Source organism: Ovis aries, chromosome 2, assembly GCF_016772045.2.
Source record: "Ovis aries strain OAR_USU_Benz2616 breed Rambouillet chromosome 2, ARS-UI_Ramb_v3.0, whole genome shotgun sequence".
In the NCBI taxonomy this organism is placed as follows: Eukaryota; Metazoa; Chordata; class Mammalia; order Artiodactyla; family Bovidae; genus Ovis; species Ovis aries.
Genome location: NC_056055.1, coordinates 95,606,007 through 95,632,062, shown reverse-complemented (window position 1 = coordinate 95,632,062; position 26,056 = coordinate 95,606,007). Strand labels below are relative to the sequence as shown.

General features: G+C 36.3%; 1 protein-coding gene across 2 annotated transcripts in view; it reads left to right on the top strand.

The window, feature by feature from the left end:
• Positions 1–26,056, top strand: part of CAAP1 (caspase activity and apoptosis inhibitor 1) — a 76,883-nt gene that overhangs the window by 19,389 nt on the left and 31,438 nt on the right. The window contains exons 5-6 of one of the 2 annotated variants that reach the window (XM_060411014.1): positions 7,656–7,729; positions 8,011–25,950. In XM_060411014.1, coding sequence (XP_060266997.1) covers positions 7,656–7,729; positions 8,011–8,282 — 346 coding nt within the window. In that variant the 3' untranslated portion in view covers positions 8,283–25,950. Of the gene's footprint in view, positions 1–7,655; positions 7,730–8,010; positions 25,951–26,056 lie in introns of those variants that run through there. The other variant, XM_015093251.3, reaches the window with a different exon arrangement.

The window sequence follows — 26,056 nt, the reverse complement described above, 5'->3', positions numbered from 1 at the left end:
AAAATTCTCACCAATACCAGCGCTGCACTGGGGATTTTAATCTACAATCTCGTGAAGTGAAGTGAAAGTCACTCACTTGTGTCCGACTCTTAACGACCCCATGGACTATACAGTCCATGGAATTCTCCAGGCCAGAATACTGGAGTGGGTAGCCTTTCCCTTCTCCAGGGGATTTTCCCAACCCAGGGATCGAACCCTGGTGTCCCGCATTGCAGGCAGATTCTTTACCAGCTGAGCCACAAGGGAAACCCAAGAATACTGGAGTGGGTAGCCTGTCCCTTCTCCAGGGGATCTTCCTGACCCAGGAATTGAACCCAGGTCTCCTGCATTGCAGGCAGATTCTTTACCAACTAAGCTATCTCTTACTGTGAGTGGATTGACTGTCTTTCTGTATGTTACAGAGCTGTTTGAACTTCCTTTTCCTCTGAGCTCTTTGTCATTTTTTTACCTTTTGTGTGTATGTGGGTAGAGGGTTTTGGTCTTTTTTAATAGTCCATTGTTTGTGATATGGGTTGCAAATTTTTTTTTTTTTTGCTGTTGCTTAACTTTACTTATAGCTTTATTTATTTATTTATTTTTGCACATGTATACATATTTCAGGTTTATATAGTCTGATTTTATCAAACTTTTATGGTTTTCAGGTTTTATATTTAGAAAAGGCCTTCTCCATTCTGAAATTATACAAAGTATTTTTCATGCTTCCTTCTGGTACTTTATGGTTTTTTAAAATATTGAAATCTTTGATTCATTTGGGATTTATTCTTGGTTACCAGTTGTTATTGCTCTTGTGTGTCTTTTCATTGAAAATTTCCATTATAAAATAATAATTCCATCTTGGTTTAATAGCATATCTTAGTTTTGCCAGTAGAAATAAGTATTTTCCTGTGAGGCTTGGGGTCAGTTTTGAATGAAAACTGACTTGATACTTTGAGATATAGATACTGACCCTTACAATTTTTAGTATTACCACTTGGAGAACTAATATCTTTACGCAGAAGAAAGTCTGCATAAATGTGAAAAACGAAGGTTCTCGAGTTAAACTAAACCTGCATTTTTAACAGCAGACCTCCACAGCTTACTATATCTCTGACTTTTGACAAGTTACTTAACCTTTCTGGGCCTGAATTACTTTGTTTGGACAATAGACGTAACATCAGCACCTACTCATATGATTGTGATGATGATTAAATCAGAAAAAAATTGTAAAGTGCTTAGAATAGTACTTGTTGAGAAGCAGTGAAAAATGTTCCTGTATTTGCTGTAGAATTTTTAACTTTGAATTTGTAACAATCACCATTCTTAAAATTCCACTTTACATTGATGAATATTGGGGATTCCTCTCCCCAAATTCTTTTTATGAAACCCTAAAGAAAGCAAAATAACTCATCGTTATTTTTAATTATTACTTTTTACTGTTACTGCCTTTTTAAAAAACAATTTATTACTTAACAAGTTCCTAACTTTTTCATTTATTAAAAATATAGTTTAAGAGAAAACTATTGTATACATATTTTAAAGCATAGAAGGATTTTTTTTTTCCCAACAAATGCGATCAATTTCTTAAATTGCCATTACTCTATGCTCAGTTATTTATTTATTTATTTGTACAGTCCAGGTCTTTGTTTTCTTTACACCCATCATTATGCTCAGTTATTTTAAACTCAGTATGTATTCTAAAGAGCATTGATTACCTGTACCCTACTTATGTCCTTATGTCCTTTTAAGTTGCTATTAGGCTGTGATCCTTAGGCAGACTATCAAAATAACAGGATAAATTTTTCAGAAAACCTTAACAGAAAATGCTACTAATCATTGACAATATTGCAGCTTAAAACTTGGATAGGACTCCAGGTTTAGCGTTAGTAGAATGTTTGCATATCCTACTTGTACCCTTTAAATAAAGCACTTACAAAGTGATCTCATACAACTTAAAACTGGAAAGGCTTGAAAGCAGGAGTATCGGGATAGAAGAAAGAGGAGAACCTCTGTTTCCTTTAGTCATTTTTGTATAGAATAGAGCCCCCCCATTTAGAGAATTGCCTTATTTACAAAAACTTATAATTGTAGAGAGGCAATTTATAGAACAAATTCTTAGAGAATCATGGATCAGAGAAATTGGAGTATGGTAACTCATTTTTAGAATTACATTATTTGGGGAATGGAAATGGAAACAAGGGTTGAATTTTGCTATCTTGAGTAATGAACTTGCTGAGGGAAACGTTAGAGGTATGGATTAATTTGCTGTTTGGAAAAAGCCCTTTGAGAAAAACAGTTTTGCTCCATTCCATGGTGTTCGAGGGTTACATTTGAGTACTATGTAATTTCATTTTTGTGAACTTGTTCTAAGACTTGGCAGTAACCTATTTGAAAAATATTAAAAGTGTAATTTAGAACAAAATTCATTAAAAAAAATTATATAGTTATGTGAGTTTGGATAAATTTATCTACCACAATAAGACCCCTTCCGTCACACTCAGAATTTCCCCCATGGCTCTTTGTAGTCCACTCATTCTCCTGTCTCCAGCCCTTGACAACCACTGATCTGATTTTTGTCCTTATACTATTTCTTTTTCCAGAATGTCATATAGATCAGTACAGTATATAGCCTTTTGAGCCTGGCTTCTTTTACTCAGCATAATGCAGTTGAGATTTGTTTATGTTGCTGTGTTATCAGTAGTTCCTTCCTTTTCCTGGATGGGTAGTTGGTGTTCCACTGTGTGGATGCACCATAGTTTGTTATCCTTTTTCCAGTTGAGGCCATTTAGTAGGCAGAAAAATGACTCTGGGGTCTCTAGAACCTGAGAATGTCTTACTTTTGTATACTGACAAAAGGGATTTTGCAGATTTGGTTAAGGTTAAGGACTTTGAGATGGGGAGATTATTCTGAATTATGCAGGTTATCCCAGTTCTCTTCACACTTAGTAATTTAAAGGGAAAGAAGAGTAGGTTAAAGAGATGTGCCATGAGAGGACCTTGACTGGGAGCTGGCAACCAGCAAGGCAGCAGGGACTTTGGTCCTAGCATATCAGGGAACTGACAGCCAAAGTGAGCAGGGAATGAATTCTCCCCTAGAGCCTCCAGAAACAAAGGGAGTGTGTAGGGACTTTGATTTTAGTGCAGTGAGACCCCCCCAGACGTCTGACCCACAGAGCTGTGGTATACATTTATGTTATTTTCAACTATGGACCATCTATATATGTGTTAGATCTGTTTCTGGACTCTTCTTCTGTTTTGCTAATCTGGGTGTTTATCCTTTCTCTAATACTGTCACTGTCCTAATTACTGTAGCCTTTAGTGCGCATCCTTAACCTTTGTTACTCTTTTTCAGAATTGCTTTGGATACTCTAGTTTCTGCCTGTGTCTCATTTTTAATAGTACAGAACTCAGAAGTTGGTAGACTGGCTTCTTTCAGCCTGTTTTACTCCTAGGATAGTGCAAAGAACCAAGGGTTATACCTATTGCTAGGCTAGTTTGCCTGATTGATAGCTAATTTTTGCCAGAATGGGAAGAATCCTGATGCGGCTCTCTTTCTTTATCATTTTGTTGAGGTCTCTTCCCAGTATTTTTCTTTTGGACAGGAAATTGATTTTTTTTCTTTTAGAAATATAAACCTTAGTAATTCACACGTGTGGTTCTTTTTGGTTAAGTCATGCAGATCTCCCCAGTGTATTACTCTGATTTAAAAGCAAACTCATTCGAGTTACAAGAAAGAATCCTGCCTAGAACTGTATTGGAGGTAAAAGAAAGAAAGGTGGACTGATGTTGGTTTGAGAACTTAAATCCCAAGGATAGACATAGGGCTCTTTTATAATTCAGAGCCAAGACTGTAAATTAAGCTGTTTTAAGGAGCACTGCAGATGGTAGAAGAGAATTGGGAAAATTAAAACTGCCTTTCTTTTTTCTTAATGGGAAAGAGTACAAGAAGCATTGTGCGGTTCTTAAACGCACGCTAACCATGTGTTCCTTCCCTCCCTCCTTTACCTCTCCTCTCTCCAGTTGTTATAAAATTCTGACAGTTTTAAAGTGTTTGATAGAAATATTTAAATATTATTTAAGTATAAATTGGAATTCCTCTAGTTTTCCTACCTCTGACACTTAGTATGTTTTATCATCTGGGGATGACATTTTTTATTTTCCTAAAGCTGGAAATAAGATGTATGTACACATAATTTTCTTATATTTTAAGACATTTCCTATTTTGTTTCTATCTTGCCTTCCTTTTATATTCTTTAGTGAAAATCTTTAAATTGTATTGCAGAACTCTGAATGTATATGGTAGCTTTAGTTGTAAATATGTGAATGGAATTTTTTTCAGCTTCAGATGATACTGATGTAAAAGCATCTAGCTTTTCACTTTTCAGCCACAAGGCGGTGTACTGCCTCTATTGTCTGCAGTTTTTTTTTTTTTTTTTGGTGACTTTCTTCAACAACCAGGTCAAATCCAACTTAAGAAAAAAAGAACATTATAAAAGTACACTTCAGGCAGTAAAAGAGATTGTTTATGACAGCAGATAGTCTTTATAGAGGGGTCTAGTTTTATCTGAAGGTGATTCAAGGAGCTTTCACAGAGAAAATGAAAAATGAAATTAAAATAATTCATAAAATATTTCATTGCTTTATTAATTTTTACTTGGAAAAATTTAAGAGTTATTAAAATGTTGTAGGAATAAGAATAATAATAGAAGTATACGTGAATGCTTTACCTAGATTTATCTGTTTTTAATATTTTATCCCATTGCACATACTCTGTTTATATACTTGTGTATTTCTTTCTGAAACATTTAAAGCTGAGTAACATACATCATGACATTTTACCTCTAAATACTACATTGCATTTTTTCCTAAGAATAGTGATATTCTTTTTCATATAACCACAATACATTGTTAACTTCAGTAAATTCAGCTTTAGTAAATTTAACATTGATAAAATAGTTTTGTTGAATCTGCCATCAGTATTTCCATTTGTCTCTTGACTCAATAATATGCTTTATAATGTTTTTCCACTTTAGTTGAGGAGCCTCACATCAGTTGTAACATTTAATTGTCACTACTCTTTAGCTTCCTTTAACCTGGAATGTTTCCACAGCCTCTTTGTATTTTACAACATTGAATTTAACTTTCCTCCCCACTTTTAATAGAATATTACTCATTCCCACTTTGGCTTTGTCTGATGATTCCTCATGATACAGATTATACATTCTCAACTGTAATTTTGACCGCTTCCAATTTGCCTCGATTCATGGACCTGACATTCCAGGTTCCTATGCAATATTGCTCTTTACAGCATTGGACTTGCTTCTATCACCAGTCACATCCACAGCTGGGTGTTGTTTTTGCTTTGGCTCCATCCCTTCATTCTTTCTGGAGTTATTTCTCCACTGATCTCCAGTAGCATATTGGGCACCTACTGGCCTGGGGAGTTCCTCTTTCAGTATCCTATCATTTTGCCTTGAGCTGTTCATGGGGTTCTGAAGGCAAGAATGCTGAAGTGGTTTGCCATTCCCTTCTCCAGTGGACTACATTCTGTCAGACCTCTCCACCATGACCTGCCTGTCTTGGGTTGCCCCGCAGGCGTGGCTTAGTTTCATTGAGTTAGATAAGGCTGTGGTCGGTGTGATCAGATTGGCTAGTTTTCTGTGATTATAGTTTCAGTGTGTCTGCCCTCTGATGCCCTCTTGCAACACCTACCATCTTACTTGGGTTTCTCTTACCTTGGGCATGGGGTATCTCTTCATGGCTCCTCCAGCAAAGCGCAGCCGCTGCTCCTGTCCTTGGACGAGGGGTATCTCCTCACCGGCTGCCCCTCCTAACCTTGAATGTGGAGTAGCTTCTCTTGACCCTCCTGCACCCGTGCAACTGCCACTTCTTGGACTTGGGGTTGGTCCTCTAGGCCACTGCCCCTGACCTCGGGCGTGGGGTAGCTCCTCTCGCTACATGAGTCGTGTTCTATTAAGGTCTTGTGTATACCTAAGGTCCTTTTAATGGTGATGTTCCTTTATGTTTTTGTTCAAGTCATTTTTAAAAAATTTGGTGTATGTGTTTAGAAGAGAAATAAATTCCATTCAAGTTTAAGAGCAAACAAACATTTTCTCTAAAGGAATATACTTAGAAATAAGGTTCCCAGTTCAGTTCAGTCGCTCAGTCGTGTCCGACTCTTTGCGACTCCATAAATCGCAGCACTCCAAGCCTCCCTGTCCATCACCAACTCCTGGAGTTCACTCAAACTCATGTCCATCAAGTCAGTGATGCCATCCAGCCACCTCATCCTCTGTCGTCCCCTTCTCCTCCTGCCCCCAATCCCTCCCAGCATCAGGGTCTTTTCCAATGAGTCAACTCTTCACATGAGGTGGCCAAAGTATTGGAGTTTCAACTTTAGCATCAGTCCTTCCAGTGAACACCCAGGACTGATCTCCTTTAGAATGGACTGGTTTGCAGTCCAAGGGACTCTCAAGAGTCTTCTGCAACACCACAATTCAAAAGCATCAGTTCTTCGGCACTCAGCTTTCTTCACCAGTAGATAAAATCTAATTTGACGTAAGACTTAAGGTGACATATTTTAACTTTATTTTTGCAAAGCTTTTAATGTAGTGTATTGGCATTTAATCTGTCCCTAAACTACCAGGGAGTCTTGTTGATATGCTCTTTGGGATCTGCTTGTCATTCTGGTGAAAGAATAAAATCAACATTAGACCAAAAGAAATAAAAAAAATTGAGATATCTCAATATTAAATCTCTAACATGTCACAACACCAGATTAAAATATTTTTATAATCTCTATTTGAGTTTGTGCTTGTATTACTAAAATTTCAATACAAAACAAACTTAAAAGTTCCAAATGTGTTGGCTGGAAAGAAAATTGTAAACTTCTCAAAGAAATAATCACATCTTTATCCTTTAGTTATTTGAGGAATTTATTATTAAGGGAATATAAAGTTTTGTGAATAGGTAACTTTCCTAGATATTTTTAGTTTGTTAGTCTTAGAGTGTGCATAAAAATTCTCAGAAGGTGATAGACACATATTTCAAAGAAAATAGTCATTTTGAGTATTCATAATAGTTAATTTCTTGACTTTCTGAAAAGTGTTTGTAACATCAGTATGAAGATGGTACAGTGCTCTCTAAGAAAAAGAAATAGTTGAGCTCTTTTGCAGAACATAGTGAATCAAGAACTTTTTAGTGGCATCTTAAACATAATCCATTTCTTTGATTACATATGTGTATTACAAATAAAACATGTATTTCCCATGTACTGTAAACATTAAAGCATTTGAGGTATGAAATTAGATGGCTGTAAAATGATTTGAATGCCAAAACGCCCATTAAATTTAACAGTTGAACTTGAAAAATTACTGGATTCTTCTGTGAGTTAAGATTTCTCCCATTAGCTACCCTGCAGAGTATAGGAAAGGAGAAAAAATTACCCTGGTATTCTTTACAGGTTTGCTCTTTGATTTTACAAAGAAGTAAACTACTTAAATTGTAGTAGTTTGTAGCCGCTACTTCTGACACTTGTATACATGTTTCTGTCTCCAGAGTGTACTGAATGGTACCCTGGGGACTGAGAAGGATTCATTGTGTCTTTTCAAGTGTATAACTTAATTCTAGGACCTTGAATATTCTTTAAAAAGTTGTTTTTATTTACTTTCATTCCTCAGACAAGACAGCTGTGTAGATTCTACTTCATCCCTGAGAGAGAACAAGCAACCTGAAGGTTTGGAATTAAAACAAGGTATGGATCACATACTTGACTTTTTCTGAAACATTTGCCTGAAAATCGTAAGCATTTTACCAATAATAAATTTTCATAGTCTTCTAGTTTTCCCTCATTTTATAAATAGGGAAAGAAGATAATTTATTTGGTCTGAGGTCAAGAGTCAGGAATACATCCTTTATTTCATGACTCCTTCAGGTATTGGAGTGGTTCTGCCTTAGTAATATATGGTTACAAATGCCACCACCAAGGTATCATTTTCAAAAGTTTTAATTCAATAATCTATTATATACTCTTAGCTGCAGGATCGGAGAAGGCAATGGCACCCCACTCCAGTACTCTTGCCTGGAATATCCCATGGACAGAGGAGCCTGGTGGGCTGCAGACCATGGGGTTGCTAAGAGTCGGACACAACTGGGCGACCTCACTTTCACTCTTCACTTTCATGCATTGGAGAAGGAAATGGCAACCCACTCCAGTGTTCTTGCCTGGAGAATCCCAGGGACGGCGGAGCCTGGTGGCCTGCCGTCTGTGGGGTCGCACAGAGTTGGACACGACTGAAGCGACTTAGCAGCAGCAGCAGCAGCTGCAAGATACTGTAGATATATTGACTGGATAACTGTGGGTTTTATGTGGAGGAAAAAAGTTTTATAGGATTATTTTTCTCTTTTTTTTGTTTTTTGCTTGATGTTTTGTCCTCGTTTACTTTCTTCCTTATGTATTGTTTTCTACAAATCAGTAACTTTTGTAACACAAGTAAATTGGTATTCGTTATTTATTCCAGCCAGGTAGCTCAGTAGGACTACTCTATTAGATGTCTCTTTGTTTGCTTTTTCCTCATGCCTTGTAGGGAAAATTGAATGTAAAAATAAGTTTTTATTAGTTCCTCAAAGACTACCTCACATTTTTCCATTTTCCTGATAAAATTACTTCAGAGCCATGAGAGTCTGTTGCGGCCAAAAGGGTTATCTTGTTTATTTCATAGGCAGCTAATCTTTGATGGCTTAGAATAGTTTCTCTAAAACTTTGAGTCATAAGAACTTCCTTGGTAGAGAGATACAGGTCATCAGTTTATTCAGGCAGAATTTCTTCTTTCAAGCTGCGACCTGTATTACCAACACTTAATTAAGAAAGGGGGAAAAAAGTTGGTTAATTTGTGATTCTTTCAGTTTGTATGTAGAGAGAACAAAGTCTAAGTTTTCTATAATTCTAATTTATGTTCTCTGGCGTTTATATATATTTCTGATGATTTTGAGAATTCCAGTGCTTTTCAGAAGTCCTGCTGTGTTAACTTCTTCAATAGCCAGACAAAATTATATCTTTGTATTCTTACTTCTTCTCAGTATATTCTTGCTTCTTTTTAGCATCCCCAGAGGCATAAACTCAGATTCATAGATTTATTTATTATTGTCATGTATAAATACATGCTAAGCATACATCATTTTCATATAATGTAGTCATAATCATTTATCTCTTGTACCCTGTGTGTATTTTGACAGCACTGCTCTTGTTTCTGCCTTTGTTTCTGTTTTTGCATTTAATCAGCAGGTGGTGTAGAGACTGTTACTAGATTATCTGTGGAGAGAAGAATGCCATATAAGGGATGGAAAAGTTCAGAATAGACAGGTTGATTCTCGTTCCCAGGGAGAAAGGAATGGAGACCCCATTATACAAATTAGCTAGTGCTGCTCTCTAAGGGGAGAGGTTTTTCTGCTCCCTTGTTCCGGCACCTGGAGCTCTCTTCAGAATTTCCTTCTTGGTGCCAACAGCCTGTTTTGCTGTGACTTTTTTTTTTTAAATGGTAACTTCAGTCATTTGAAAATTAGTGATGGAGGCAAAGAAGGAGAGAAAAATAACTCAGTAGCCAGATACCGCAAAGCCCAGTTTTTAATGCTCAGGAGCCTTGATAGACACTCTTAGGTTCTCACTTCAGCATCAGAAACGTCAGGAACACAGTCATCAGTAAGTGACAGCCAGCAGGGGTGAGGAAACAGGAGATCCAAGCACAGCAGTACCACTGTGCAGTACTGTTCATGTGCATACTGTGACTGAATTTATAGAAAATGGTTACTTTTCAGCTCCTTTTGGAAAACAGGAAACTTTTCCTGTTTAGACAAATGCCTTTGAAATGGTTAAAATTTTAAATTTTGCTGCATAATGGGGTATATTATAAATTATTTAGAAGATTCAATTATGTGGAACACCTTACAGACGAATGTTAGTAACACTGAAATCCGAACCAGAGAGTAAGTAACTTTCTGGGAGTTACCCGAGAAGTTGAGGTACCCCAGGAAACAGAAATGCTGGTAGGCTCAGTAAAGATTGCCTTTTTTTCTAAATGGACTAATACTATTTTTAGTCTATTTTTAATATGCAGATTTTAAAATTGATTTATTGTTATCTCTAACTTTCTATTTTTGCTCACAGTCGGTTAATAAAAACAGAACGTAATTCTCCTTGTGAATGCATTGTCATTTTATGTAATGGCTTGACCATTTAAGAAAATTCACTGAAGCTTAGTTAGTATTAAAGTAACTGTTCAGTAGACCAAAATATAAAGCAGCATCGAATTTTCTCTTTGCTCTTTCAGGATAAAATAAATCTTATTATTATGCCCTATTAATAGTATATGATATTGGCAAGTTATTTAAATTATCTTTTTCAGTTTTTTCAGCTTCTGAAATACTCAATATTGAGAAATAGTAACTATGTATTAGGTAAATTGAAATTGGCATTTCTTTGTCGAATACTGGTATTATTTATCTTGTTGATAGGAGATTCATTTATGAAACTAGCTGTGCTGAAGATGAGTATCAGACTGTACACTAACTTCTGCCTTCACTGAGAAAACATTTAAATGTAAATATAATCCGGTTGATTGATACTGTGGTAAAACAGCATTAGGATCAGTGTTGTAAATCATTTTTAGCAAAAGGGTAGAAGAGTGGTTTATATAAATTTTCTAAATTGGTCATTTGTGCTACAGTTAAAAAAAGTGCAACTGCTATTTGTCAAAGATATTTATTTTTCAGTTTATGTGCTTTATAGTTTCTTTTTTTGCCTTTTTTAAAATTGGGGGATAATTGCTTTACAGTGTTGTGTTGGTTTCTGCCATATAACAGCATGAATCAGGCACGAGTATACATATATCCCCTCCCTCTTGACTCTTGAACCTCCCCCGGCCTGGGCTGTCGCAGAGCACCAGGTGAGCTCTGGTGTTACGCAGCAACTTCCCACTAGCTCCGTGTTTTACATACGGCAGTGTGCGTGGTTCAGCGCTACTCTCTCACCATCCCGTCCTCGCCTTTTCCTGCTGTGTCCATGAGTCTGTTCTCGGGTCAGAGTTATTTAATACATTGAAAATATTTTTAAAATATAAAACAAATCTTTGCTAATACTAATGAACTCTCATATATTTATCTATAAATAAATGCATTTAAGACATTCAGTAATATTAAAGCAATTTAAATTGTTGCTTTAAAGTTTATAACTGGAGTATGTGTAATTTTGCAAATTATTCTCCTTTGTAACTTTAAGAATTAAGCTCTTATGTTTGTGTTCCTTATTGGAAGTTGTTATGAGATTTTTTTTTTTAACTCTACATGAGTAAATAGCTGAGTTAAAGTTTTATACTTAGGATGAAGAGAAGAGTTGAGATTTATAGTAGTACCTTTAAAATATTTGAAGGGCTGCTATCTAGAAGACTGATTGATTAGGTTTGTTCTAATAGAGAATAAAAGTAGAGCTAGTAAATAAGGTTGTTCTTAGATATGGTTGGTTCCGTTTGTTTATTTCAGATAGTCAGATGTGTCAGAAAATGCATTCTGCTTGCTGATACATCCATATTGCTGAAGGTGTTTTCACCCAAGTTACACAAACGGCCACTTGGTGGTGCTGCTGTAGAGAAGATTCAAGTCGTGTTTAAATATTTGGATGTTTGACCTTAATCTTGAAGTTCCTTTCCATCAGATTTTCTAAAGACCAGTGCCTAGTGCAGTGTTGGCACTTGTGAAGAGTGTTAATAACTGTTTTATTAAATTGTTTGCTGTAAGAATAATGAGATATGCAATCTTTTCCCTCTCTCCATTTTTCTGTTAGAGAAAAAGATGCTTGATTTTTAGCCTTTTAAAAAAGCTCTATGATGGTTTGCAAATACATTCATTTGAATACAGTAATAAAAATAGGTAATGTAACCACATGGTATATAAAATGATCAAAATTAATAAGACATTGACGGCATTTTCCTCTGCATCTTTTACACCAACTTTCTCATGTGAAAATTATTCCTCTTATCTATTAGAGAAAGACATGCAAACACAAAAAAATGCACACAGACTTTTACTATGATTAGACGCAAGTCTTGTCCCTTTTTTTAAAAAAAAATTAATGTAGTTGCCTCACACAATTATATTTTGGCCTTCTAATTCAGGAGTTAGTGATTGATAGCTTTAAGAATTTACCTTGTTGAGAGCTTCAAGGATTTGAAAAGTAGAATTTAATAGGGAAAAATTATTCGCAGTGGTTAACTCATGTGATGAAATTTAGATACTTTCAGCCTTTCAGACTGCTGGTCAACAAAGTATAATTATTACACACTCCCTGAGAATATAAAATGAAAATACTAGAAATTTTAAAGTGAATAAGTACATTAAAACTATTATGTAGTTTTTATATATTTTTAATAATATATTTAAATTTCTTCCTTAAAAATTTTCAAATAGGGTAATTATAATATATCATGTTAATTATGTATTAATTTATAAGTAAAAATAAATTTTTTGTGTGTGTAGTGGGACAGGTACTTAAAAATGTTTTCAATGATAGGTTTATGTAAACAATGAAGTTGAGAGATGACTCTTTCAGACTGTTATTAAGGACTGATGGTGACCATAAATGTTCATTTATTACTTCTAAAAAATTAAATGTGATATAAAATTTTTCCATTGTTTAGCAAAGATAGTAAACAAAGAAACTGTATGAGACTGTTTGAATCCTTAAGGTGAGAGTAGATAGAAAAACTCAGCTAATTTTTGTTCTTACTGCTTTTGTTGTTATTGTTGTTCTGAGGTAATACTGCTCTAGGGTAAGCGAAGGTAGGTACGGAGGGGAACTAGAATAAAAAAGAATGAAGAAATGAATTTGCACTTACAAAGGGGTTGATTTTTGCTGAAAAGAACTTCACAACCGTGGAGGAATAAGTACAAGTTATAAAAAACTGAAAAGACAATGAGAAAAGTGTGATCAGACTTATTGCTCAGTAAAGGAAGAGAGAAGGGAGATCATCAGTTAATTAAGTAGCATTTATAGGCCAGAAGCTTTATGTGAAGAAATCCCTGGTTTGGCAAATGAACTCTGCACAGCCTCTTCATTTGAAGACCACAGTTGCAGGCAGGGGTGTTAGAGAGCTGAGGGGAGACTGAAAGGAAAGTGTTACAAGCCTATTGTGGAGCTGAAAGCAGAAAGCATGTGTACACTTGGACTGCTGGTTTGTTTTCAAAGTTGGAGTCTAATTTCTTTCCTCCTAGCCCTTGATTATCCCCTTGACTGGCTCTAACAAATAAGTATTCACAGAATGTGGCTTCTCAATATGAGTTAACTTCTTTAAAGATTAAAAAAAAATTTTTGTTCTGGGGAAATGATATCCAATTCAGTGATTGGTGAAGTAAGAAGAGATTGTGGTGTAACCATCAGTGTGGCTTAAGAATTTACATCTCTTCTCATTCCTTTGAGCTTTTTCACAAGTTATTACCAAGAGTGACACCAAACATGATCCTCCCTGCTTTTTAATTTGTCTCTTTCTGTGAGTAGTAGTTAAATGAAAGGGTGAAAATTACATTTTATATGGCAAATTAGCCCATACTCTTCTGGTACCTTTTGAAGGCCCCCTGTTGAATTTAAATGTGAGACTTTTCTGTATTTCTTTTCTTTTTCTTTTTTTTTAAGTAAACTGACAAGGTTTTGGGATGTGTAATGCTCTGTGAGTGTTTTATTGAGAATGAAATTATGAAGACTTGGATTCAGTATTTTGATAGAAATGTTTGTTTCCATGTTTCTTTAAATTGTAAAGCATTATATCTCATTTTAAGCATTATATCTTGTGATACATTTGATAGTATCCTAGACACACTGTGAAAAAGTGTATCTCTCCAGCTGCTTTGGAGTTCACATATGCCAAACCTCCTCAGATGTTTGAATCCCCTTTGGATCCTCTGTGCTTTTCAATCATTATGTTCTCATCCAGCTTATTGGAAAAAGTACCTCCTTATGTAAAAGCTCTCCTCCCAAAGGGAAGATAGTAAATACTAGGCTTGAAATCAGATTTTGTCAGCAGGTTCTGAACTTTTTATGTCCCTAGCATCCATAGCCTATGATATAATTAGCAGTTTTGGTTGCTATATCATATAGTTAATACATAATAAGCTTGTAGTTAACAAACTTTACTTTTGAAAAGTAATACTTTAAAAAATTTTTGAATGTATTTAGATACACAAAAAAATTGAGTGGAAACTACAGAGTTCCTGTATACCCACTGACCAGTTCTTCCAGTTTCCCATATTATCTTGCATTAGTGTGGTAAATTTGTTACAATTGATGCAGCGATATTAATCCATTATCACTAACTAAAGTCCATAGTTTACATTAGGTTCATTCTTTGTGCTGTACCTGCTGTGAGTTTTGGTAACTGACAATAAGGTATCCCCCATGATAGTATCATGAAAGTATCATACAGTATAGTTTCACCTATTCATTCCTTTTTTCTCTCTCCCCCCTAGACTCCTGGCAGCCACCCACCTTTTCACTGTCTCTGTAGTTTTGTCTTTTCTGTAATGTCATTCAGTTGAGCTCATATAATAAGTAGCTTTTGCAGATTGGCTTTTTTCACTTAGCAGTACACATTTGAGATTCATCTGTGTCTTTTTATGATTTGATAACTCATTTCTTTTACTGCTGAATAATCTTCCATTGTATGAATGTACTGCAGTTTGCTTATCCTTTCACCTACTGAAGGACATCTTGCTTCCAAATTTGGCAGTTGTGACTAACGCTGTTATAATCATTTGTATGCAGGTTTTTGTGTGGACATAAGTATTCAACTCCGGGTAAATGCCAAATTTAGTTTTGTAAGAAACAGCCAAACTGTCTTTCAAAGCTCTGTACCATTTCACATTCCCATGAATGAGAGCTCCTGATGTTTCACATCGTTGCTAGCATTTGGTGCCTGCCTCTTGGCCTGTCTAATGGGTGTCTAGTTTTACTTTGCAGTGCTCCCTGTAATGGTCTGTGATGTTGAGCATCTTTTCACGTGCTGCTTTGCCATCTGTATCTCTTCTTTGGTAACTTGTCTCTTCAGATCTTTTGCCCATTCAAAAATTTGGTCCTTTGTTCTTTGATAGTTGACTTTTAAGAGTTCTTTATATATTTTGAATACCAGTCTTTTATCAAATGTGTTTTGCAAATATTTTCTCACAGTCTATGGCTTGTTTTTTATTCTCTGAATTTCTATCCACATTTAATAAATACTTTTTGGGTCTTTGTCTCCCTCATATTATATTTATTTAGGTGGGTTTTAGGGACCTAGAAGATACGTTTGCCTGAACCAGCATTCTAATCTGTGAAGGTTTTGTGGTCATTGTGACTTTGTTAAGATCTGAGAGGCAATACGAAAGATTTAAAGGCATAGATTTTCAAAATATATGTGGGTTTGAATGTTGGTTCTGCCACTTAAGTTGCATAAACTGGGGAAAGTTACTTAACTTCTCTTTTCCTTAGTTTCCTCATTGGTGAAATGGAGATAATAAATGAATGCCTGTTCCACTACGTTGGCATAAGGATGAAATGACTAATACTTATGAAGTTCTTTAGAGAAATAAAACGCTTTGTACAAAGTAACTGCTCCATAAATATCAGCCCATTATAAAATTTTTACCATTATTATCATCATTAATGTTTTCTGTTGCATCCCCTCGGTATCATCCTGGCTGTCTCTAACGGGTAAAAGTGTCACTGTGTTGGATCACAGTCTGCCTTTATGTAGCTTCTGTCCTCTTGGTCCTTCTGTGTCCTTTGGGTTATAGTCATTGAATTCAATATCTCCCTGAATGGCATCTCTTCAAATTTTAAGGCTGATCCCTTCTTCCCACAAACAGATTTTTGTTTTGTGCTGGGAACCAGGGATAGAAAGATAAATACAGTGTGGCCTGGCTTCACAAGAACTTATCTAGTCAAGGAAAACAGATGTGTAAATTAAATTTTCATATCTATTTGTACCTGAACTTATATATTCCCCTTTCTTCCCATTAAAGTGCTTGAACTCTTTATGTTGCTGGAACTAGCTCCTCTTTTTGTATAGTGGCCACATTCCCTTCTGGGACTTGTAGTTGTTAACTCTCTTTTATCAGGGTCCTACCCTCTAGTGAATCCTTGCCAGCAGCTATTTCTCTGGTCACTGCAGAGTCCTCATCTTGACCTACCAGCCGTGTGTGATACCTTTGATTATTTCTCATTCCCTGACACTGTCTTTGTTCTTAGTCCCTTGGCACTATACTCCTCTCTACTTGACTTCTAAAGGCTGAGTGTCTTGGTACTTTTTTCTACAGTCCCAGCTAGTTTTAGTTTTAGTACTGGCATCTACAAATTTATTTCTTCAATCAGAACTCTTTCCAACATTTGTATATCCAGCTTACTTACTCGATGTTGAATATGCATCTTAAACATTAATATGTCCCATAATAAATTCTAGATCCTTTCCTAACCCTCCACCTCTTGTTTGCTTGCAGAGCAGCAAACAAATAAAACACAAACGTTGAACTCATATTTTTTTGTGGCTGCATCACGTGGCCTGAAGCTCAACCAGGAATAGAACCCATGTGCCCTGCAGTGGAAGCTCAGAGTTCTTTTTTTAATATAGCTCAGAGTTCTAAACCCTGGACCGCTAGGAAAATCCTGAACTCATTCTTGATGAGTCCTTCTTTCTCCATCAGCAAAACTTGTCAACTTTGCTTTCAGAATATTCAGAATCCAGCCAATCCAAACCCCTCTTCTTAGCCATTATTCTGGTACTGATTCTTAGAGTATCCTGATCCCTCTCTTGCTGTCTATGCATTCTTTTCCACACAGCAGTCTGCATGATTGTTTTAAACTGTAAGAATGGTCATGTCACTCTTCTCAAAGTCTTCCAAAATCTTTCCATCTCAAAACAAAATCTGGAGTCCTTCCTTCTCTCTGGTGGCTGGCGCCATATGGTATGGTGTGGTAGGGACAGGGCCACGTGATGTGACCTGTCACCTTCCCCCTAACTCCCTCTTCTTCCTTCATCTTGGTTTTCCTGTCCACTCTAAGCACTCTTAAGTCAAGGACTTGCTTTTGCTATTCCTTACAGCTGTGTGCTCCTCCCCAAGAGAACCATGTCGGTTTCCACAGAGCGTTTAGATCCCTGATCAGATGCTACCTGGTCTGTCTAAACTAATTAGCACTACCTTTTTCATAGTTCATAAATCTCTTAATCTAGAGATTTACTGGGAATTGAAGTCAGACTTACTGTACTGTAGTCTTGGAGAAGTCATCTTTTGAAAGCCAGAACTCTGTTGCTGTGTCATGTGCCCAGTTCACAGCATATCTCACAGTATGAATGGAAATCTATCACTGTGACTAGAAGTTTTAATATCTGTCTTGCAGTTTGTTGAAACCTGAGATTTATGCTTGTTCACACCAGAGGTGTGCTCTTATTTAGGTCAAACTACTTGTTCTTTAAGATTGTTGTTTAGTTGCTAACTTGTGTCTGACTCTTGCAACCTCGTTGACTAGGCTACCAGGCTCCTCTGTACATAAGATTTCCCAGATAAGAATACTGCAGTGGGTTGCCATTTTCTTCTCCAGGGAATCTTGCTGACCCTGGGATCAAACCTACATCTCCTTCATTGCAGGCAGATTATTTACCACTGAGCCACCAGGCTCTCTTTAAGCTCAGACATCTCCAGATTGGTGAGGCCTTTCTTAACCTATTTATGCTTACCTCACTTTTTTTCCTCATTCCCCTTACTGTAGAATTATCACCTCATTGATACCACTACTGCCTATTTTATTTGCTTCTGTTACAGCACTGCCCAATAATTAGTAATTGTTTTTAATTCAATATGCATTTATGGATACCTAAATTTAGATACTATAAGGTAAAGGATTCGGAGAAGGGAGTGGCACCCCACGCCAGTACTCTTGTCTGGAGAGTCCTAGGGACGGGGGAGCCTGGTGGGCTGCCGTCTGTGGGGTTGCGCAGAGTCAGACACGACTGAAGTGACTTAGCAGCAGCAGCAAGGTAAAGGATTATATCTTAGAATTCTTTCACTGATTGTGTATAGTGGATACTCATATTCTTTTGAATAAGTGGATGGATAGCTGACTAAAAGAATTCCTTCTTTCTCTTCTACCCTGTCCAGTATGTACAAGTTCTTAAAAATAAGATAGAAGTAAAATAGAATATTAGTTATATTTGTCGTTTAATATTCTACCACCTACCACAAAGAGTGAGTTGCTTATAAGCGTGTTTTTCTTTCTGGTTTTAACAAAACTGGGTTAAATTTTGGTTCATATCCCTTAGCCTTTAGATTTGTTTATATTACTTGTATAGATTCATATCAGTCTTTTATATTAAGCATTGATCATGTACCCTTTTTAAAATATGTGGTCCTCATAGAGGTTCTTTTTTTTCTTTTTTGTCCATTTTTTTAAATTGGCTTACCTGTGTTTTTAAAAATTAATTAATTTAGTTTATTGAAGGATAATTGCTTTACAGAACTTTGTTCTTTTCTGTCAAACCTCAACATGAATCAGCCATAGGTATACATATATCCCCTCCCCTTTGAACCTCACTCCCATCTCTCTTCCCATCCCACCCCTCTGGGTTGATGCAGAGTCCCTACTTGAGTTTCCTGAGCCATACAGCAAATTCCCATTGGTTGTCTATTTTACATATGGTAATGTAAGTTTCCATGTTGCTGTCTCCATACATCTCACCCTCTCCTCCCCTCGCCCCACGTGTGCAAATCTGTTCTCTATGTCTGTTTCTCCATTGCTGCCCTGGAAATAAATTCTTCAGCACCATTTTTCCAGATTCTGTATATATGCATTCAGTTCAGTTCAATTGCTCAGTCATGTCCAACTCTTTGTGACCCCATGAATCACAGCATGCCAGGCCTCCATGTCCATCACTATCTCTCGGAGTTCACTCAAACTCAAATGTCCATCGAGTCGGTGATGCCATCCAGCCATCTCATCCTCTGTTGTCCCCTTTTCCTCCTGCCCCCAATCCCTCCCAGCATCAGAGTCTTTTTCCAATGAGTCAACTCTTCACTTGAGGTGTCTAAAGTACTGGAGTTTCAGCTTTAGCATCATTTCTTCCAAAGAACACCCAGGGCTGATCTCCTTTAGAATGGACTGGTTGGATCTCCTTGCAGTCCAAGGGACTCGCAAGAGTCTTCTCCAACACCACAGTTCAAAAGCATCAATTTTTCAGCACTCAGCTTTCTTCACAGTCCAACTCTCACATCCGTACATAAACACTGGACAAATATAGACTTGACTAGATGGACCTTTGTTGGCAAAGTAAAATGTCTCTGCTTTTGAATATGCTATCTAGGTTGGTCATAACTTTTCTTCCAAGGAGTAAGCGTCTTTTAATTTCATGGCTGCAGTCACCATTTGCAGTGATTTTTGGAACCCCCCCAAAATAAAGTCTGACACTGTTTCCACTGTTTCCCATCTATTTCCCATGAAGTGATGGGACCAGATGCCATGATCTTCATTTTCTGAATGTTGAGCTTTAAGCCAACTTTTTCACTCTCCTCTTTCACTTTCATCAAGAGGCTTTTGAGCTCCTCTTCTCTTTCTGCCATAAGGGTGGTATCATCTGCATATCTGAGGTTATTGATATTTCTCCTGGCAATCTTGATTCCAGCTTGTGCTTCTTCCAGCCCAGCGTTTCTTATGATGTACTCTGCATATAAGTTAAAGAAGCAGGGTGACAATATGCAGCCTTGACATACTCTTTTTCCTATTTGGAACCAGTCTGTTGTTCCATGTCCAGTTCTAACTGTTGGTTCCTGACCTGCATATAGGTTTCTCAAGAGGCAGGTCAGGTGGTCCGGTATTCCCATCTCTTTCAGAATTTTCCACAGTATATGGTATTTATCTTTCTCTTTCTGACTTACTTCACTCTGTAATAGGTTCTAGGTTCATCCACCTCATTAGAACTGACTCAAATGCCTTCCTTTTAATGGCTGAGTAATATTCCGTTGTGTATATTGTACCACAACTTCTTTATCCATCCATCAGTGGACATCTAGGTTGCTTCCACGTTCTAGCTATTATAAATAGTGCTTCAGTGAACATTGGGATACATGTGTCTTTTTCAGTTTTTGGTTTCCTCAGGGTTTATGCCTAGGAGTGGGATTGCTGGGTCATATGGTCATTTTATTTCTAGGTTTTTGAGGAATATCCATACCTTCTTCCATTTGGCTGTATCAATTTACAGTCCCACCAACAGTGCAAGAGTGTTTCCTTTTCTCCACACCTTCTCCAGCATTTATTGTTTGTAGACTTTTTGATGATGGGCATTCTTACCGGTGTGCGGTGATATCTCATTGTAGTTTTGATTTGCATTTCTTTAATAATGAGCAATGCTGAGCATCTTTTCATGTGTTTGTTAGCCACCTGTATGTCTTCTTTGCAGAAATGTGTGTTTAGGTCTTTTTCCCAGTATTTGATAGGGTTGTTTGTTTTTCTAGTATTGAGTTGTATGAGCTGCTTGTATATTTTGGAAATTAATCCTTTGTCAGTTGCTTCATTTGCTATTATTGTCTTCCATTCTGAGGGTTGTCTTTTCATCTTGCTTATAGTTTCCTTTGCTGTGCAGAAGCTTTCAAGTTTAATCAGGTCCCAGTTGCTTACTTTTGTTTTTATTTCCATTGGATGGGTCATAGAGGATCTTGCTTTGATTTATGTCACTGAGTATTCTACCTATGTTTTCCTCTAAGAGTTTTATAGTTTCTGGTCTTACATTTAGGTCTTTAATCCATTTCGAGTTTATCTTTGTATATGCTGTTAGGAAGTGTTCTAACTTCATTCTTTTACATGTAGCTGTCCAGTTTTCCCAGCACCACTTTTGAAGAGGCTGTCTTTGCCCCAATGTATATTCTTGCCTTCTTTGTCAAAAATAAGGTACCCATAGGTGCATGGGTTTATTTCTGGGCTTTCTATCTTGTTCCATTGGTCTCTATTTCTGTTTTAGTGCCAGTATCATACTCTCTTGATGACTATATCTTTGTAGTATGATCTGAAATCAGCAAGGTTGATTCCTCCAGCTCCATTCTTTCTCAAGACTGATTTGTCTATTCAGGGTCTTTTGTGTTTTCCATATGAATTGTAAAATTTTTTATTCTAGTTCTGTGAAAAATGCTGTCAGTAATTTGATAGGGATTGCATTGAATCTGTAGATTGTGTTTGGTAATATAGTCATTTTCACAATATTGATTCTTCCTACCCAGAAACACATAATATCTCTCCATCCGTTTATATCGTCTTTGATTTCTTTCATTAGTGTCTTATAGTAATCTGTATACAGTTCTTTGTCTCCTTAGGTAAGTATATTCCTAGATATTTAATTCTTTTTGTTGCAGTGGTGAATGGGATTGATTTCTTAATTTCTTTCTGCTTTTTTCATTGTTAATATATAGAAATGCAAGCGGTTTCTGTGTATTGATTTTGTGTCCTGTGACTTTGCTAAATTCACTGATTAGCTCTAGTAATTTTGTGGTACTATCTTCAGGGTTTTCTATGTACAGTATCTTGTCACCTGCAAAGAATGAGAGCTTTACTACTTCTTTTCTGATCTGGATTCCTTTTATTTCTTTTTCTTCTCTGATTGCTGTAGCTAGGACTTCCAAAACTATGTTGAATAATAGTGGTGAAAGTGGACACCCTTGTCTTGTTCCTGATCTTAGGGGGGATGCTTTCAGTTTTTCACCATTGAGAATAATGTTTGCTGTAGGCTTATCATCTGTGGTCTTTGCTGTGTTGAGGTAGGTTCCTTCTATGCCCATTTTTTGAAGAGTTTTAATCATGAATGGGTGCTGAATTTTGTCAAAGGCTTTTTTGCATCTATTGAGATGGTCATGTGGTTTTTACCTTTTAATTTGTTAATATGATGTATCACATTGATTGATTTGTATATATTGATGAATCTGGGCATCCCTGGAATAAACCCAACTTGGTCATGGTGTATGAGCTTTTTGATGTGTTGCTGGATTCTGTTCGCTAAAATTTTGTTGAGGATTTTCTCATCTATGTTCGTCAGTGATATTGGCCTTTAGTTTTCTTTTTTGGTATTGTCTCTGTCTGGTTTTGGTATCAGGGTGATGGTGGCCTTGTAGAATGAGTTTGCAAGTGTTCTTTCCTCTGCAGTTTTTGGAAAGAGTTTTAGGATGATAGGCATTAGCTCTTCTCTAAATGTTTGATAGAATTCACCTGTGAAGCCATCTGGTCCTGGGCTTTTGTGTTTTAGAAGATTTTTGATCACAGCTTCCATTTCAGTGCTTGTGATTGGGTTGCTCATAATTTTTATTTCTTCTTGTTTCGGTCTTGGAAGATTAAACTTTTCTAAGAATCTGTCCATTTCTTCCAGGTTATCCATTTTATTGCCATATAGTTGTTCATAATAGTCTCTTATAATCCTTTGTATTTCTGTACTGTCTGTTGTAACCTCTCCTGTTTCATTTCTTAATTTGCTGATTTGATTCTTCTCTCTTTTTTCCTTGATGAATCTGGCTAAAGGTTTATCAATTTTGTTTTCTTCTCAAAGAACCAGCTTTTTGTTTTATTAATCTTTACTATTGTTTCTTTCATTTCTCTTTCATTTATTTCTGCTCAGATCTTTATGATTTCTTTCCTTCTATTAATTTTGGGTTTTTGTTTGTTTTGTTTTTCTTTTCCCAGTTGTTTTAGGTGTAAAGTTAGGTTGTTTATTTGATGGTTTTTTTTTTTAATTTCTTGAGGTAGGATTGTATTGCTATAAACTTCCCTCTTAGGACTGCTTTTGCTGCATCCCACAGGTTTTGAGTTGTCATGTTTTCATTGTTGTTTGTTTCTAGATAATTTTTGATTTCCCTTTTGATTTCTTCAGTAACCTGTTGGTTATTTAGAAAGGTATTGTTTATTCTCCATGTGTTTGTGTTTCTTACAGCTTTTTTCTTGTAATTGATATCTAGTCTCATAGTGTGGTTGGAGAGGATGCTTGATACGATTTTAATATTCTTAAATTTACTGAGGTTTGACTTCTGATCCAAGATGTCGTCTATCCTGGAGAATGTTCCATGTGCACTTGAGAAGAAGGTGTATTCTTCTGCATTTGGATGGAATATCCTGAAGTTATGAATGAGATCCATCTCATCTAATGTATTATTTAAGACTTGTGTTTCCTTATTTTCTGTTTTGATGATCTGTCCATTGGTGTGAGTAGGGTATTAAAGTCTCCTAATATTGTGTTACTGTCAATTTCTCCTTTTATGTCTATTAGTAATTGTTTTAAATATTGAGGTGCTCCTATGTTGGGTGTATAGATATTTACAATTGTTATGTCTTCCTCTTGGATTGATCCCTTGATCATTATGTAGTGTCCTTCCTTATCTCTTGTAATCTTCTTTATTTTAAGGTCTATTTTGCCTGATATGAGGACTAAAGCTGTCTATTTTGTCAGCTTTCTTTTGCTTCCCATTTGCGTGGAGTATATTTTTCCATCCTCTCACTTTAATTCTGTATGTGTCTTTAGGTCTGAAGTTTGTTTCTTGTAGACAGCATGTATATGGGTCTTGTTTTTGTATCCATTCAGCCAGTCTGTGTCTTTTGGTTGGAGCATTTAATCCATTCACATTTAAAGTAATTATTGATATATATGTTCCTATTGCCATTTTCTTAATTTTGGGGGGTTGATTTTGTAGATGTTTTTTTTCTCGTATTTCTTGAGTATATAAGTCCCTTTAACATTTGTTGTAAAGCTGGTTTGGTAGTACTGAATTTTCTTAACTTTTGCTTGTCTGAAAAGCTTTTTATTTCTCCATCAATTTTGAATGAGATTCTTGCTGGGTATAGTAATCTTGGTTGTAGATTTTTCACTTTCAGTACTTTAATTATATGCTGCCATTCCTTTCTGGCAGGCGGAGTTTCTGCTGAAAGATCAGCTGTTAAACATATGGGATTTCCCTTGTATGTTACTTGTTGCTTTTCCCTTGCTACTTTTAATATTCTTTCTTTGTGTTTAGTCTTTGCTAGTTTGATTAGTATGTGTCTTAGTGTGTTTCTCCTTGGGTTTATCCTGTATGGGGCTCTTTGTGCCTCTTGGACCTGATTGACTATTTCCATTTCCATGTTGGGGAAATTTTCAACTATAACCTCTTCAAAAATTTTCTCATACCCTTTCTTTTTCTCTTCTTCTGGGACCCCCTAGAATTAGAATGTTGGTGCGTTTGATATTGTCCTTAGGTCTCTGAGACTATCCTCAATTCTTTTCATTCCTGTACTTTATTCTGCTCTTCAGAAGTTATTTCCACCATTTTATCTGGCAGCTCACTGATTCATTCTTCTTCTTCAGATATTCTGCTATTGATTCCTTTTAGAGTATTTTTAATTTCAGTAATTGTATTGTTTGTATGTTTATTCTGTAATTATTCTAGGTCTTTGTTAATTGATTCTTGCATTTTCTCTATTTTGTTTTCAAGGTGTTTGATCATCTTTACCAGCATTATTCTGAATTCTTTTTCAGTTAGTTTGCCTATTTTCTCTTCATTTGTTTGAATTTCTGTGTTTCTAGTTTGTTCCTTCATTTGGGTAGTATTTCTCTGCCTTTTCATTATTTTTTTTTTTAACTTAATTGTGTTTGAGGTCTCCTTTTCCCAGGCTTGAAGGTTGAATTCTTTCTTCCTTTTGGCTTCTGCCCTACTGTGGTTGGTCCAGTGGTTTGTGTAAGCTTTGTATAGCCTGAGATTTTTGCTGAGTTTTTTGTTTGTTTTTCCTCTGATGGGCTAGGCTGAGTCAAGTGGTAATCCTGTCTGCTGATGATTGGGTTTTTTATTTTTGTTTTATTTATTGTTTAAATGAGGTGTCCTGCACAGGGTGCTACTGGTGGTTGGGTGGTTGGATCTTGTATTCAGGTGGTTTCCGTTGTGTGAATTTTCACTATTTGATACTCCCTAGGTTTAGTTCTCTGGTAGTATAGGGTCTTGGAGTCAGTGCTGTCACACCAAAGGCTCAGAGCTTGATCTCTGGTCAGGAACGAAGATTACGCAAGTGATTTGTTATGGCGTTAAGTGAGATTGAAACAAATACCCCAAAACAAGAAACCAAAGATGACCCCCCAGACAAGTGGCAGTTACAAAATCAGGCAAACAATAATTAAAATAATGGAATGTACACGTATACATATATACCCATAAGCAAAGTCAAAACAGTCCAACAAAATAAAGTACAATAGATTGACCCAGTGAACAAAGGAAATAAAAAATTCTATTTACCAGTAAAGAACAAAACTAACTAAAGCACAAACTGGAAAACGAAACTGAAGCAAGGTGCCAAGGGGAGAGTAAAGCAATGAAAGCAAAACTAACAAATATGTTGAGAGGAAAGAAAAGAAAGAAAGAATAGATAAGCAAAGTTAAATAAAGGTAGGTACGGAAGATTTATGTACATTAAAGAGTAACTGCAAGGGGAAAAGAACAATAGGAAAGGCAAACAAAGGAAAAAGTGTAGAAGAAATATAATAGCATTAAAAAAATGAAAAGTTAAAATTATAAAAAAGAGAAGAGGAAAAAAAAAAAGGGAAAACTCCACAGAACTATAAAAGCCCAACCTAGAGGCAGAGGTTTATAACAACAATAAAAAGTGTAACTGAATATGTATATACATACTCATAAGCAAAATCAAAATAATCCAACAAAAATAAAGTACAGTAGATTCACCTAGCAAACAAACCAAAAATTATATCTACCAGTTAAGAATAAAACTAACGGGTGGTCCTAAGATGGCTGAGGAATAGGATGGGGAGACCACTTTCTCCCCTACAAATTCATCAAAAAATCATTTGAATGCTGAGCAACTTCCACAAAACAACTTCTGATTGCTGGCAGAGGACACCAGGCACCCAGCAAGGCAGCCTATTCTCTTCAAAATGAGGTACAACAAAATATAAAAGACAAAAAGCGAGAAAAGAATTAAGGATGGATACCTGTCCATGGGAGGGAGTCGTGAAGGAGGAGAAGTTTCCAAAAACACTAGGAAACCCTCTCACTAGCGGGTACGTGGGGA